This window comes from Tursiops truncatus, chromosome 14 (assembly GCF_011762595.2).
Source record: "Tursiops truncatus isolate mTurTru1 chromosome 14, mTurTru1.mat.Y, whole genome shotgun sequence".
Lineage (NCBI taxonomy): Eukaryota > Metazoa > Chordata > Mammalia > Artiodactyla > Delphinidae > Tursiops > Tursiops truncatus.
Window position 1 is genome coordinate 8,029,338 of NC_047047.1, and position 17,342 is coordinate 8,046,679.

Sequence of the window (17,342 nt, forward strand, 5' to 3'; positions counted from 1 at the left end):
GTGCTTGCAGCCCATTATATGCATTACTTCTTTTTATACTATATATATATACCTATACTATATATATTCACTATACTATACACAGTATAACAGTCTCAGAGTAGGTATATTATTATCCCCAGAGTCCAGATACATTGCATACAGCCTGGAGAGCAAATTTCAAAGTGCTGCAGTGAGTTACTATGTTTATTTCTTCTAAATATGAGGAGAGGACAAGTTGAATAAGATATCTGCACACTAAGGTCTGCACACTATTTTTAGGGTTTTCAAAGTATCTCTATACTTGTAGAACTAATGCTTATCAACAAGTATGATATGCAGTTCCTCTTAGGAAAATGGCTGTCTTTCTGAATATAAACTAGTGGAAATATAGAATCTATCTGGAGGGTGATTTGGTTTAATCTGTCAAATATTTAAATGTACACATCCTTTGGGTCCAGCAATCCATCTATCACAAAGACAGACTTGTAGAGGTGCCCAGAAGTCTCTGTGCAAGGAAATCCATTACAGGATTGTTTGTAATAGGAGGAGGAAGGACACAATGTAAATGTCCATTAACAATGGGGAAGAAATTTGCAACTAACAAAAATGAGATAGACCCATATCTACGCACAGAGAAAAGTCTCTAAGACATAGGTTTTTAAAAGATAAAATAGCAAATCCATGGTATTACCTTATAAAAACTGTTTTGTATATTAAAATTGTTATGTGTATGTGTAAAAATATATGTAATGTATTCATATGTGTGTGTGTGTGTGTGTGTGTTGAAAAGGATTAGCAGGATATCCACCAAACTATTCAGAGTGTTTCCTTCATAAATGAGGTTGGTGGAGAGAGAAACTTTGACATTTTCCTCTAAAGACTTCTAAATGGTCATTCTATACAAGAATGTACTCATATATTACTCATCAAACAAAAATAAACCAATAAATTAATTAAAAATCAAGTGTCCTTTGCATTTAAACTATTTTATCTCTTGTTTTAGGTCTGTTTTTCTTAACTTTTTTTTTCTCAGCCTATCATTAATGTATGTTCAGAGTTGAAAGAACTACAACAAAAACGAAAAATTATATAAACAAACCCCCAGATCTCCAATAATCTCACCCCTCAGATAAACACTAGTAACATTTTGGCAAAAGAGAAAAGGGAGAGACAAAGAGTGCTATGTCTACATCATACACATATGTGACCAAATTAATGTTCTATCTGTGCGGTTCTGTACCCTGATTTTTTCATTTAGCATTGTATTGAGAGCTTCTCCCCATGTCATTACTTATTCTTCAGAAACATGATATTTAATGAACGTATGACATTCAATCATATGGGTGTACTCATTGGATATTTAGGTCGTTTTCAATTTTCTCATTGTTAGATATAAGGCAGCAATAATTATTCTCGGAATATATTCTTCAGTATTTCTGATTATTTCCTTCTGTAGATTATGGAATATCTACCTATGGATTTGCTGGAGGAGAAGTTGTAAGCCCTGAACACCTCTGAACATATTGCCAAGGTTATACCAACTTATACTCCCCCCAGCAGGATGTAAAAGTTCTAATTCCATCCTATTTTCACCACGACTGTTTATTAGTATTTTTTAACCTTACACAGTTGATGATGGGGGGAAGTTGTCTAATTTTTTTTAATTTGCATTTTTTCAAAAATGCATTTATTTGGTTACCAGCAAGAAATATTTTTCTATGTGGTTTTTGACTTCTTATTTTTAAACTTTTTCCCCTAGATTTTCCACTGGGATAGTTATCATTTTCTTATTCCTTTATGGTATGGGTGCATGTGCATTTTTGTGTGTATACTGAACCCTGATTTATACACACACACACACCATATGCATGTGCTAACTTACATGGATACACACATGCAAACACATATTTAACATATTACTCCTGTAACTCTTTGTTGTATACGTTAAAAATATTTTTCTGAGATTTGCCTTCATTTTAGTTATATGTTTTTAATGCAAAATAACATTTTTAGGTATTCAATCTATAAATCTTCCCTTTGATTTTATGTGCTTGCTTTCCTACCTTCTCATATTTGTTTTTTGAGTATTTACTTTTCAATGTATCTCAGGTTGTTGGGAGGCTTAGAAGGAGACATGGTAAGTACCAGAACATTCTATTTCCAGGGATAGTTCACCAAATATATTTTCTTTCAAACACAACTCAAGAATAGTAATAAAATAAGTGCACAGAATATGAGAAGCTGTCACCAAACTTCCTAGAAGGAATAAATCAGCATTTGGTTTCTCTCTCTTGCTTTTGGAAGAAGTCAAATTCAAATGATAAGTTGGTATCTGACTAAGTTGGTACCTGACTAATCTAACCTGACTAACTCAGGTTAGAGTTCACTGAAGGTAGAAATAGAATCTTCCAGTCACAAGGTCACAGCCAGGGATAGGACCGCTCACCTTGAGGCAAAGTCATCAGGAACCCAGCCTAAGGGGTCATATACCCAACCTCCAGAGCAAGAACTGCTGGTCATGTCAAATCAGGATGCATATCCAACTCCATGGGTATAATCTCTTAAATGTGACTAACAGAAAAAGTCCACCAATTCATCTGCTACTTCCAAATACATCAAATGTCAGCTACTGCGAGACCAGTTAGATAAAGCCTTTTTTTTTTTTTAATTTTCCTGCCTTTGCTTTTTCTCAACTTTTTCTATGGAAACTTCCAAATACGTAAAAAAGCAGAGAGAATAGTAGAATGACCCTCCCCCAACTCAATATTCTTATTATCCAAATTTAACAATTACCAGCTCATGGCCAATCTTGCTTTATCTACTCCTCCCTTCCCCCAACTATTTCCACCATCCAGATTATTTGGAAGCAAATCCCAAATTTCCTATATACCCTTTGCAAAATTTCAGCATGAGATAAGGGCTTTTAAGGATATTATTTCAATTTACTGACTGTAAAGCTTGATACGTTCCTATTTAAATCATGAGTTACTGCTATATTTGCCAGGAAGCACCAGGGTTCAATCTTCCTATTCTTGTTTCTCTTGTGTTCCTCATCTCTGTGCAATCTGGCTGCTCCACTGGATCCGTTCTTGCGTAGGGCAAGGACCTTCCAGTTGCCCAATTCAAGGCAAACTTTACAGTGCTTGGCTTTCCTCCACAGTTAACCCCAACTTGCGCCCTCCTACTGGAAGCTCTTTTTCTCCTCCCAGGACGTGACTCTCACTTTCTCATGGCTCTTGTGCTCTGGCTCACTCCCGATCCTCTCTCTCAATCCCTCTCTTTTTCTGCATCTCTGTCTCTGTGTCTCTCTCCCTCCCTCTTTCTGACGTTTTCCTTTGGAGACTTTTAGGATGGAAAAGATGTCACTGTATTTAGGAAGAGAAGGTAAGCAAAGGATGGACAAAATCTCTCGCAAGCGCTCCCTGTCCTTTGATACAGACTGCTATTCACTCGTGACTCATGACTCTGACCTAGAGGCTTTTCAGACATTTCTGCAGCTCCACAATGCCACCCATCAGCAACGAGCCATGAACTGCCAACCGAACAAAGAAGAAATTGTTCTTCTCAGCTTAGAAGCAAAAATGCTTAAGAGCTTCTCTCTCTCCTTTTTACTGCCTTTGCAAATAATTTTTTCCCAATCGCTGAAATACATTTCTGTGACAACTGTACAAGACGTCAAGTGCACTACTCTTTATTTAGGCAGGAAATGAGAACTACATCAAGCAGGGACATACAGAAAATCAGTTTTACCTCATCAAAGACCTTGGAAACGACATGCTTGTCCAGAATGGGGACGTAGGTGGGACTGTGAGGGATGGCGGTCATGGACAAAGCATCCATGATGGTGAGCTTCTTGGCCACCAAGCCATGGATCTTGAGCCAGTTTGCTGAAGACACTCCTGCAGAACTAAGAACACGAGACTGTGACCTTTTAAAACTTGTATCAAACAAAAACACAACAAAACTGTCCCAGTAAAATTACTCACTCTTGGTCATAAACTTGGGTTCCTTCTCGAGTCAATCTTTCTAATGACTTGTCATCTGGAAACTCATTTGTCAGCAGGATGCCCATTTCTGTGGAAAGGGAAATGGCAGCTGTATAATTTCCTCATATATGGGGTTTATATCAAAAATGCAAAAGGATCACACTTATCTCTGAGTTCAGTTGTGACTGAGGGCTAATAAATGGACTATTTTTCCCAGAACTGATCTGTCAGAGGGGGTTCTAGGCAAGATTCCTTTGCAATGGACGCTAAAGACCAATGCAAGAGTAAATAGGGTACTCTCATTGCTTTGCTAATCTATCTCACCCCATACCCATTGAGATCTCTCTCCATAAAAGGATGAGACAAATTCATTCTCCAGAAAACATAGTTTTAAAATGTCAAGTAAGAATACCATGAACCAATAATTGTTCAATGTGGCCCTCATTAGACTTCCCCCAAATTACACAGGAGAGCCTTGTTCAACGTTTCAGGTTTCGATAGTTTATTCTGTAATTCCTCAGCTCTGTGCAGAAACCCAAAATCCCTACTAGGTCCTGTTTAGTTATAAGTTCACATTTTCAAATTACTATTTGGAGTTTTTAATGTATATCCTTATAGAATCTTGGATTCGTAAATGAAAAGGGATATGAGCTAGTTGAATCAGCAGCATGTAGAAAGAAGGGGTGTTTGGGAGTGAGCTAGTTAAATGCCTAAGAAATCATATCCTGATTATCATGGGATAAGCCCCTTAAAGGACTGTGCACGTAGCAGATTTAGGAGATAGGGCAGGTTAACTGAAACAGAGGAAAAGGCATCCCACGATCAGCACTGAAGAACACAAGGTTTGATTAAGCTACGGCTCAGTAACAACAGGTGTAAATTTGTCCCTCAGGCGCTTCCTACTACTTAGGGGCTTGTGTGGATGTGTGTGTTTAGCTGGGGATTTATTATTTATCAACTCTTTGAAAGATAGGGAGAAGTGCTACAGGAATTAAACTTTCAGGAAATTTATTCTTAAAATTTACTATTTTAAGAATAATGACATTATCAGTCGTCATAACAACTGAGTGGAAAAGTCTCGTTTTCCTCACATTTAGCCCCCAAAAGGCTGACAGTGTGGATCGGAGAGGGGCTTGCCGGATGGCGCCACCTGTGAACGAGGGGAAGAAAATAAACCAGCTATGAAGTACTAGGTTTTCAAGTTCAAACCACGCAGTGACAGCGAGCATCACCACTAGTGCCGCGGTTGTACGAGCCACGGGTGTATTAAACACCCAGGCACCATATATGCAAGTCTGACCCTAAGAAAATCCAGTTCACTAACGCAAGATGACCTGATTTACAAGGGAGTCCTTTGAAGAGGAAGCTCTCTGGACTCACTTAAAAATGATTTGTTTTCCCCCCAAAGTACCTCTACCCAGCTCTTTCAGGAGCAGACACACTGGGGAGAGGAGACCACTCCAGGCTTCCTGACCTAGAGACCCTTGCTGGCTTGCCTCTGTCGCTTGGAGTGTTCCAGCTGCTGGAATTGGAAAGGCCGTCCTTCCTCTCACTGCAAGCTGAGCTCCTGAGGGTGGACAGCTGGCTCCTGAGTAGGCTGGTTTTGGTTGGTTCTGTGGGTACCACAGGGAGAAGGGTTAAAGGAATGTGGGTTGGAAGGAGGTATTTCATGAGATGCAACTACATTCTTGGATCCTTTAAAAAGAAAGCAGGTTCAGTCTCCCAACCCTCAGGGGGACAGTACTGCCACCAAGTAAATGCTGCGGTAATGGCTTGTTCCACTCATCTGAGTTCCAACTCTGCCCCTCTTGGAGAGAAATCTCTTTCCGAGCTCATTCAGGTTGTTGGCAGAACTTATTTCCTTGCAGTTGCAGGACTGAGGTCCCATATCCTTGCTGGCTGTCAGCTGGGGGCCTGTCTCAGCTCCTTAGGCACCCCCATTCCTACTCATGGGCCCCCTCTATCTTCAGGCCAACAATGGCACACCGATGGCCCTCCTGCCCCAAATCTCTCTGACTTCCTCTTCTGCCACCAGCTGGTAAAATACCCTGCTTTCAGGGGCTCACGTGAGTACACTGGGCTCTCCTAGAGAACCTGGCCAAGGTCACATAACACTCTTATCACTCCCAGAATCATGGGAGTGATGCCCCATCACACTCACAGCTTGCAGGGTTTAGAGCGGGACATCTCTGTAGTTCATTTTATAAACTCTGCTGACCACAGTTGCTGTCTAAGCCTTTATTTATATGATTTTCTACCCTCTGTTGGGTCCTTTCAACTAGCAAGTAGACACTTATCAAATTCTGACATTGAATCTGTGTGCTTTAGAGGATAATAAGTTTGTACCAAGACACGTTGATTACTTTTCCCATGTGGTCACAGAAACCAGACTAATTGTAAATGTGTTCTGTGCTTCATGACCTGGATGCCTTCTGCAGTACCAAGGCATTGTGTGGTATTCATAAATGAAATGCGTCCTATTTTCGACAAGAAGGGACTTACCCTCTCTTACAAGAAATTAGACAATTAGAGTGAACATTAGCTAATAATCTGCACTATCTTTTTTTTTTTTTTTTTGCAGTACGCGGGCCTCTCACTGCTGTGGCCTGTCCCGCTGCGGAGCACAGTCTCCAGACGCGCAGGCTCAGCGGCCATGGCTCACGGGCCCAGCCGCTCCGCGGCATGTGGGATCTTCCTGGACCGGGGCACCAACCCGTGTCTCCTGCATCGGCAGGAGGACTCTCAACCACTGCGCCACCAGGGAAGCCCTGCCTTGTCTATCTTTTGCACAGGAAGATAACACAAGGGTCTCCACACATGGAGTTAGGAGTGTGCTATGTGTTATTTGTTTTCCTAGGCAACAGACAGGGAGATTGCTGTTTTGGTTGCCTCTGTAACAAGGAATTAAGAAGGATATATTTTCTCAGGAGCTACGTCTGTGAGCAAAAGAGATGAATGATCCATATACGAGAGCTGAGCTCCTGCCCCTGACTACACCGGCAGGCCACCTCGATCAAACTCGCTGGGCAAACACAAGAGGTGTGTCCAAGTGAAAATGAAATTTAGCTCCCGAAGTCCCCAAACATAACAACTGTGCTATTCCCAAACTCTGAAAATAAGGAGTAAAAGTATATTGATCTGGCAGTGGATTCAAGCATTTAACTACTCCCCCAGCTCTGTACAGTCAGTCACCACATTTCATCACTCTTCTAAATTAAAAACTGAAACAGAATAAAAACTCAGCACAGGGATGCCTACCAACAGCAACGATCCCAAATCTAAGTGACTGGGTACAAATGACCAAAGGCCATTAAGATGTTCAGGATGAGCGGCAAGCAGCATTTCTAGCAAAAGCCACGTGTACTGGAATGGGCAGGCAGGACTGGCACAAGGGATGCTGCTGCACAAGTGGCCCAGTATGGGAATCCTCTTTGTCCCCATGGGCTTAAGACAGAGACACCAGGGCAAATGGACAGATCATGCAAGAGGGACCAAGCTTCAGCCAATGCCTCTTGGTCCCTACAGGGTTGAGGCTCTCTTCTCCTGCCCAGAGACATGGGGACACGCAAGAGACAGTGTGTGTGTGGCAGGGGAAGCCACCACAACCTTCCTCCACTGAGAGGCATCTAGCATCCTGGCCTGGGATACTCCTCTGCTCCCTCAGCAGCACCAGTAGGAGCCCCAGTGACACCAGGAAACCAAGCACCGAAATAACACCACAAAGGCTGTGAAAATGAAATTACCAGCGGAACCACAACCCACAAGAGCAGGCCATGACCTATGGGCTAACTTTAAACAGGACAACTGCTTCCTAAAATAAAGATTTACACAGCATCCAGCGTCCCTAACATAATAGACAAAACATTCAGGATACTGTAAAAAAAAATCACCCATCATATCAGGAATAAAGAAAATCACACCTTGATGGAGAAAAAACAATCAAATGATGCCAATACCATGATGAGTCAGAAGCTGGAACTACCTGACAAGGATCTCAAAGCCTGTCAGAAACATGCTTCAGCAATTAATTACAATTTCTCTTGAAACAAATAAACAAATAGAAAATCTCAGCTAAGAAACTGAAGTTATAAAAGTTTCCAAGTGGAAATTGTAGAACTGAAAAATAAAATATGAGAAATAAAAAAAATTTGTTGGATGAGCTCAGTAGTAGACTGAAAATGGCAGAGGGCGGCAGTATCAGAGAACTCTGGGGACGTAAAAATAGAATTCAGCCAATTTTAACAACAGAGAGCAAATACAATAAGAAAAGATAGACAGAGCCTGAGGGACCTGTAGGGTAATAGCAAAATACCCAACATTCATATTATCAGAGTCCCAAGACAGGGAGGAAAAAAGTGGGACTGAGAGACCATTTGAAGAAGTAATAGATGAAAACTTCCCCAATCTGGTGAAAGATACAACAGACAAATCAAGGAGCTGTGCAAACCCCAAACAGAGTAAACCCAAGGAAATCCATGCCAAGATGCGTTATAGTTCAACACTGAAAATTCGAGACAAAGAAAAAATTTTTAAAGCAAGCCAGAGAGAAAGGACCCAGTACCTAGAGGGAAGCACCAGTTTGAGCAACAGCAAATTTCACATTTAAAAAGTAGGAGCCCAAGGAAGAGGCACTATGTTTTTCAACTACAGACAGGAAAGAACAATCAACTGCAAATTCTGAATATGGCAAAAATGTCCTTCAGGAATGAAGAGAAAATAAAAACATTCCTAGACAAGGAAAAAATAAAAAATAATTGTGGCTAGCAGACCTACCTTTAAAGACTGAACACAGGAAGTTCCTCAAACAGACAGGAAATGATAAAAGAAGGAACTCTGGAGAATCAGGAAGGAAGAAAGAACAAAAGAGAGCAAAAATATGGTAAATACAATAGATTATCCTTTCCTCTTGAGATTTAGAAATCATATTTGATGATTTAAATAAAAATTGTAGCATCACCTGATACTCAAGACAATGATATTTGAAACTGGGGAAGGCAAAGAAACCTCAATTGAGGTAAGATGTCCACACCCACAAAAAGTGGTAAAATGTTGATACCAGAAGAGTGTTATAAGTCATGTTTATATGCTGCTATACCCAGAGAAACCATACAAAGAGTTACACTCAAAAGCACTGCAAATAAACACTAAGGCCAAGTGGAAGATATTCCAGATATACAAGGCTGCTTCAACATTTGAAGCAATCAATGTAATCCACCATCATATCAATAGGCTAAAGAAGAAAAACCATATGATATATCATTTGACACAGAAAGAGCATTTGACAAAATCCCGCACCAGCTCATGATAAAAACTCTCAGAAAACTGGGAATGAGGGAAACTTCCTCAACTTGATAAAGAATATCTACAATAAACCTACAGCTAAAATCATAGTTACTGGGGAAAGACTGAATATCTTTCCCCCTTAAGACCAGGATAAAGGCAAGGATGCCCACTCTCATCACCCTTATTAAACATAGTGCTGGAAGTTCTAGCTTCTGCCAACAAGGCAAGAAAAAGAGATAAAGCCAGAAAGACTGGAAAAGAAGATAAAACTGTCCAAATTTGCAGATAACATATTGTACATGTGAAAACAGTGAGGAATTCACACACACACACCAAAATTTTAAAAAAACCACCCACAAAACCCAAAAAACTCCTAGCACCATTAAGTGAGTTCTGTAAGGTTGTTCATTATGGGATCAACACACAAAATCAATCACATGTTGATACACTAACAATGAACATACAGCAACCTATATTAAAAAACCAATACCATTTGTAATTGTTCAAAATACTCAAATGAAATAATTAGGTATATACTTAACAAAATATGTACAGGATGTGTAAACTGAAAATTACAAAATGCTGCTTGTAAGACATCAAAGAAGATTTAAATACATGGTCAAGGTCAGGGGTCATGTTCATGGGTCATGCCACATTCAGAGGCTGGATGAATCAACATTGTGGAGATGTCAGTTGTTCCCAGATTGATCTACAGGTTTAATGCAATTCCTATCAAAATCTGAGAGGATTTTTAGTAAACAGAGACAAACACATTCTAAAATTTAAGCAGAAATTTCAGGCCCTAGAATAGCTAAAATAATTTTGCAGAAGAAAAATAAAGTTGGAAGAATCACTGTATCTGATATTAAAGCTTACCTTGTAGCTACATTAATGAAGACATTGATCAGTGATCTATGTGGAGAGATATACACATAGATCACTGAAACAGAACATACAGTCTAGATTTAACCCACGCAGATATGCCCAGATGATCTTTGGCAAAGGTGCAAAATTAATTCAATGGAGTAAGTATAGCCTTTTCAACAAATGCTGCTGAAGCAACATCTATAGGCCAAACAACAAACAAACATAAAAAACCTTGATCTAAAACTCACACCTTATACAAAAATTAACTCAAGTGAATCATGGACTTAAATGTAACATATAAACCTACAAAATCTGTAGGAAAAAACATAAAAGCTAATCTTCAGGAATTAGGGTTAGGGAAAGAGTTCTTAGATTTGACACCAAAACCATGATCCATAATGGAAAGACTGATAAATTGGATCTTATCAAAATTAAAAGCTTTTGCTTGGCCAAAGACCCTAAGTAGAGGACGAAAAGACAAGCTACAGACTGGGAGAAAACATTTGCAAACGACATATCTGATAAAGACCTAGTGTCTAGAATACATGAAGAACTCTCAAAATTCACCAATAAAAAACAAATCGATCCACAGAGAAAATGGGCAAAGCACATGGGCACAGACATTTCACTGAAAAGGATATATGGAAGAGGATATCTATTTCACTGAAGAGGATATATTGTGAATGAGCACATAAAAAGATGTTCAATATCACTAGCCATTAGGGAAATGCAAGTAAAAACCACCGTGAGATGTTACACACCTATCAGAACAGTTAAAATAGAAAAGAGCGACAATCAATACCAAGTTCTGGCGAGAGTGTGGAGAGACTGAATCACTCATTCTTTGCTGTGATAATTTAAAATGGCACAGCCACTCCAGCAAATAGTCTGGCAGTTTCTTATAAAACTAAACATTCAATACTATATGACTCAGCAATGGCACCCTTGGGCTTTATCTTAAAGAAATGAAAAACTATGTTCACATAAAACCTGTACAAAAATGTTTATAACTGCTGTATTCGTGATAGCCCCAAACTGGAAACAACCCAGATGTCCTTCAACAGATGAATGGTTAAACCAACTCTGGTACATCCATATCACAGGCTACTACTCTGTAATGAAAAGGATTGAACTGCTGATACCTGCCAAAAGTCTGGATGAATCCCAAGGAAAATATGTTGAGTGAAAAAAGCCAAAACCCAGAGGTTATGTGCTGTATAATTCCATTTTATATAACATTTTTGAAATGACAACATTTTAGAAATGGAGAACTTAGTGGTCCCCAAGAATTGGGAAAGGGTGTCAGAGGGAGATGGCCGTGGTTATAAAAGAGCAATGCCAGGGATTCTTGTGGTGATGGAGATGTTCTGTAGCTTGACTGTGATGGTGGAAATATGAAACCACGTATGATAAAATCATATAGAAGTACACACACACACACACACACATAAATGAACACATGTAAAACTGGGGCAATCTGAGTAAGATCATGGATTGTATCAATGTCGATCTCCTGGTTGCAAAATTGTACTATTTTTTCAAGATGTTACCATTGGGGGAAGCTGGGGGAAGAGCAGATATACGGGAGTTCTCTGTATTATTTCTCATAACTGCATGTGAATGTATAATCACTTCTATAAAAATTTCAATTTAATAAACACAGGTTTAGGCTTCTTTTAAAATATTATGGGGCTTTAGTTTTATTCTACCTTCTTGCATTAAAGGAAAACTGGTAATGAGAGTCAAACCATTTTGTTCACTGATACCTGCGTGGAGGACTTTCTTTTTCTGAATCTTTTGACTTGACAGGTCCTCTGGTACTTTCGACATTCGTGTTGATTCAACATCAGCGTGAGATTTTGCACATTTTTCTGGGGTTGAAACAATGGAACAGATTTCTTTTTGATGCCTGTTTTAGATAAAAAGTAGACAAAGAAGATGAAAGAAAAAAAAAAGGAGGGGGAAACAAAATTTCCATCAAGAAGGCAGAGCTAGATCAATACAATCGTGTTGAATGCTGCAAGCTTAAGAAGTGAGCCACTCACCTTATATTTGGTTAAAATAAGAATAGTCATTTATCTCTGCCCCCGCAGAAGAGTGGACAGGAGCCCAGCCCTAGCTCACACCACAGCTCTGTTCCTTCCCAGCTATGTGACTAAGTGCAGTCGCTCAATCCTCTAAATTTCATCACTTCCCTCACCCACAAACTGAAGGAAACATCAGCTGGGCCCTAACAGCATGGAGCTGATGAGAGGATTAACTCCAGAAAGAGTCTGTTGTAAAGCAGAAAGCATTATAGAAACTCTTTTCTCTAACTAAAGGGTTGAACAGCTAGCTCTTATAAAAGCCAGAGAAGGGAAACCCCTGCCTTGAACCCTCTGCCAGCACCAGATCATGGCAAACCATTCTGTTGAAGATCTTGGGCCAGGAGGGATCCCCCAAAATTCCTAAATATTTTCCCAGACACACCTTCTCTGACACTCTGAACACAGCAACCACAGAAAGGAGTTTCCAGAACAACCTCCTGCTCCAACACTGTAAAGCACGCCCTCCTTCCTTCACCTCCCCCTCCAAGCCCATCTCCATGGAGCACCCGCCCAGTGTCCCATGATGCCCCACCACACTGCATCCTGTGACAAGGGCCCAGGCTTACATTCATCTGTGCACCCCAGATCGCCTGGCGTATGATTTGTACTCAGTAAATGTTTGAAAAAAGAAAGAAGGGAGATGAGATTTGGAGGCTGTAACATTTATTCCACCTGGTAAAAAACTCAATCTGTTTTCAACCACAGCTAGGTAGGCAAATTAACTTTTCCTAATGATATGTTATAAGGAAGTACAGAAGCATAATATCTATAGAATGAGGCACTGCATTTTACTCTTCTCTTTATATTAATTCAGAGCTCTTATTATGTGCCAGGCATGCCCTCATTTAATCCACCCAACAACCCTATGATGACCATTACTTCCCTCTTATAGATGAGGAAATTGAGGCTCAGTGAGGTTAAGTAGCTTGCCCAAAGTTACTAACATGTAATGGTGGGAAGCCTGGATTAAAACACTCCTCTGCATGACTCTAGAACCTGCTCCTTAGAGCCCCTAAAATATATATACATATAAAAAACCAAGAATACATCTACTAGTCAATCAATAGCAGCTACAGTCAACTGACCAAACCAACTTCCAAGCAATAGCTGGTCATGTTGTCCTGACATTTTTTAGTTTGATTAAGCAAGGGGAAGAAGACAGGTAAGGTACTAGCTGAAAAGTATAGAGAAGATAATTGACACTGATGTGCTGCTCATTTATTTCTTAGTTTATTTGCTTAAATTCTCCAGATTTAGGAGATGTATCTAAGCTTTCCCAAACAAATTAAAAAAAAATAATGCTGTAAAATCTTATTATAAGAGATGCCTGGGGGCTTCCCTGGTGGCGCAGTGGTTGAGAGTCCACCTGCCGATGCAGGGGACACGGGTTCGTGCCCTGGTCTGGGAAGATCCCACATGCTGCGGAGCAGCTGGGCCCGTGAGCCATGGCCACTGAGCCTGCGTGTCCGGAGCCTGTGCTCCACAACGGGAGAGGCCACAACAGTGAGAGGCCCACTTATTGCAAAAAAAAAAGAGATGCCTGGTATAACATTTATCTTTTTACTGAGTCCATGCTCATGCCCTGCCGCCAGCCCATATTAAATGCTTAGTTTGCTAAGAGGAAGACAGAAATCCTGATTAATATGTATTTTCAACTTCTTTCCATTTTGCTATCACTCTTTTAAATAAAAAGACATCTTCCTGATGGGGTATTTATATGAAGCTGTGACACTTGAATATGTGTACAATGTGAAATCATTTAAATAAGATTTGACACACTTTCTGAGTGTTTGTTAGGGTGGTTTTGATCTTTATTTAAGAACTACTAGTTAGAAACATATTAGAGGGAATTCCCTGGCGGTCCAGTGGTTAGGACTCTGCGCCTTCACTGCCGAGGGCCCAGGTTCAACCCCTGGTTGGGGAACTAAGATCCCACAAGCCATGTGGCACGGCCAAAAACCCCCCAAAACCAACCAACCAAACAAACACAAAAACCCCCAAAATAAACATATTAGAATATAGGATGGGAAAAGACCTGAGGAATCATCTATCCCAAATCGTACCACCACACCCATCATTTTAAAGATGAGGAAACTGAGACCCATGGCAATGGACAATATGGAGATCCACCAAGGTCACACAGAGTGAAGTCTGGACCTTGGCCTCCTGACCCTGAGTCAGATCTCCTTCGTGACACAGCACTCCTGCTCTGCTCCATCACTGCTTCGGTTGGTGGGGGGTATTGTCCACACTGGGTGGAAATGAGACATCCTTAGGGCTCATGCAAGGGTTTCAGAATCTACCTATAAGGATGACCATGTGGCTTCTCTAAGCCAATCAATATTATTTTGTTAATATATTTTAAAAACTTTTAAGTTATTTATTTTTATTTTTGGCTGCGTTGGGTCTTTGTTGCTGTGCCTGGGCTTTCTCTAGTTGTGGTGAGCTGGGGCTACTCTTCATTGCGGTGCGCGGGCTTCTCACTGCGCTGGCTTCTCTTGTTGCGGAGCACGGGCTCTAGGCGCGTGGGCTTCAGTAGTTGTGGCACGTGGGCTCAGTAGCTGTGGCTCACGGGCTCTAGAGCGCAGGCTCAGTAGTTGTGGCACACGGGCTTAGTTACTCCGTGGCATGTGGGATCTTCTCAGACCAGGGCTCGAACCCGTGTCTCCTGCATTGGCAGGTGGATTCTTAACCACTGTGCCACCAGGAAAGTCCGCCAATCATTATTAATTTACTAGATTATGAGTTCCCTTTGCTTAAACAAAAATCCTAACATAATTATACTATGTGATTCTTTAAAAGAAATCTCACAAAGTATTGCAGAAAGAAGTGGCAAAGAGATCCAGCAGAGCATCCTGCGATGGGGAAGTGGGAGCTCTGCTGTGCTCACCTGTCTCCATCCTTTTCTCCGTTGTACCACCAGTCCATGACCAAGGACTCCGAGTAAAGGTCTTGTACCTTCTCCAGGTCACTGCGTCCCTGCTCCATTTCCTTAATTAAAAGAGTCAGATCTTCATTCTGCCAAAATAAGTTAATGCATTACGAGATTAGAGTTCAGATTTCAAACATTTCTAACAGAAAACGAACTGTATCAGGAAAAGTAGAATCTAAAGAATTTCATGTAGTTCTTATATTATTCCTTTTTTAGACAGCCCAATTGAGGTATAATTCATTTATATTATAATAAACTGAATGTACGTGAAGTGTGCCATTTGAGTAGTTTCGACAGTCACGCCTGTGAAGTCATCACTGCAATGAAGACAATAAACATATCCATTACCCCCGAAAGCCTCCTAGTTTCCCATTGTAAATCTGCCTTTCCTTTGCCTCAAAACCTCTCTTCCCCCAACCAACTACTCATCTCCCTTCTGTCACTATATTAGTTTCGATTTTCTGGAATTTTATTTAAATGGACTCATATAGTATATACCCCTTTTTGGGTCTAGCTTGCTTTACTTTTATAATTATTTTGAGATTCACCCATGATGTAGCATAAATCAGTAGTACATTCATTTTTATGGCTGCGTAGTATTCTATTATATACCGAATTCAAAATTTAGTCACCTGTGGATGGACGTTTGAGTTTCCAGGTTTGGGCTATTATAAATACTAAAGCTGTGAACATTTGTGCACAAGTCTTTGTATGGACATCTGCTTTCATTTCTCTTGGGTAAATAAATAGGAATGGAATGGCTGGATCAAATGGTTGGTGATGTTGAACTTTTAAAGAAACTATCAAACTTTTCCAGAATGGTTGTGCTAGTTTACATTCCCTCCAGTAATGAATGAGAGTTCTAGTTCCTTCATATAATTGCAAACACTTGATGAGGTCAGTTGTCTTAATTATAGTCATTCTGATAGCTGTGTAGTGGTATCTCATCATGGTTAATGTGTATTTCCCTAACGACGAATGATGTTAAACATCTTTTCATGATCTTGTTTGCCATGCATATATCTTCTTTGATGAAATGTCTGTCCAAATCTTTTGCTTATTTTTTGTTTCTTTGAGTTTTGAGAGATCTTTATATGTTCTGAATACTAGTCCTTTATTAGATATACAATTTGAAAACATTTTCTCCCAGTCTACAACTTGTCTTTTCATTATCTTAGCATTGTTTTTTAAAGAGAAGCTTTTAATTTTGATCAACTCAAATTTATCAGTTTGTTCTTATATAGACTATGCTTTTGATAACCTATTAAAAATTTTTTTGGGGCTAACACAGTGTCTCGAAGGGTTTTTCATATGTTCTCCTCTACCTGGAAAAAGACCTAGATTTTACATTTGGATCCATGTATCATTTTGATCCATGTATATATTAATTTTTGAATACGGCATGATGTATGGAGGAAATTGTGTTTATTTTGTCCAATTGTTCCAACACCATTTTGGGGGGGAATAAAAATCTATATCCTTTTCCACTGAATTGCCTTTGCATCTTTGTTGAAAATCAGTTGTCTACATATGTGTCAGTCTATTTCTGGTCTTGCTATTCTGTTCTGCTGATCTATATACCTATCTTTACACTAATACCACCCTGTCTTGATAACTATAGCTTTATATGTCTTGAGATCAGGCAGTATTAGTCCTCCAACTTTGATTTTCTTTTTCAAAGTTTCCATGGAATTAGTTTGTCAATTTTTAATTGAAAAAACCTGCTGAGATTTTGATTGGGATTGTGATGAATCTAAAGATCAATTGAGAGAGAATGCACATATTAACACTGTGATGTCTTCTGACCTGTAAACAAGATACATCCCTCAGCAATGTTTTGTAGTTTTCAGTATACAGGCCCTTTCACATATTTTGACAAATTTGTCCCTACATGTTTCATACTTTTGATGCTATTGTAAATGATAATTTTTATTTTTCTTTGCTAATATGTAGAAACAAAATTCATTTTTGTATATTGACCTTGTATCCTACAATCTTGCTAAATTCAATGATTAGCTCCAGCAGCACTTTTGTATATTCCATTGGATTTTCTACACATATAACCATGCTGAATGAAAATAAAGACGGTTTTACTTCATCCTTTCCATTCTGGATGGTTTTCCTGCCCCCTGGTTTATTGGGCTAACTAGAATTTCCATTACACTGTTGAACAGGAGTGGTGAAAGCAAACAACCTTGTCATTTT

General features: G+C 39.7%; 1 protein-coding gene across 5 annotated transcripts in view; it reads right to left on the bottom strand.

Moving 5' to 3' along the window:
* The window catches only part of VWA3B (von Willebrand factor A domain containing 3B), a 211,225-nt gene that overhangs the window by 63,172 nt on the left and 130,711 nt on the right, over nucleotides 1-17,342 (bottom strand). For all 5 annotated transcript variants that reach the window (XR_012325581.1, XM_033838164.2, XM_033838165.2 and 2 more), the window contains 5 exons: nucleotides 15,096-15,223; nucleotides 11,885-12,027; nucleotides 5,465-5,581; nucleotides 3,969-4,056; nucleotides 3,733-3,889 (listed from right to left, as the gene is read on the bottom strand). Coding sequence is in view for 4 of the 5 variants with exons in the window: in XM_033838164.2 (XP_033694055.1) it covers nucleotides 3,733-3,889; nucleotides 3,969-4,056; nucleotides 5,465-5,581; nucleotides 11,885-12,027; nucleotides 15,096-15,223 (633 nt within the window). In the remaining variant the exon portion in view is untranslated. The remainder of the gene's footprint in view (nucleotides 1-3,732; nucleotides 3,890-3,968; nucleotides 4,057-5,464; nucleotides 5,582-11,884; nucleotides 12,028-15,095; nucleotides 15,224-17,342) is intronic.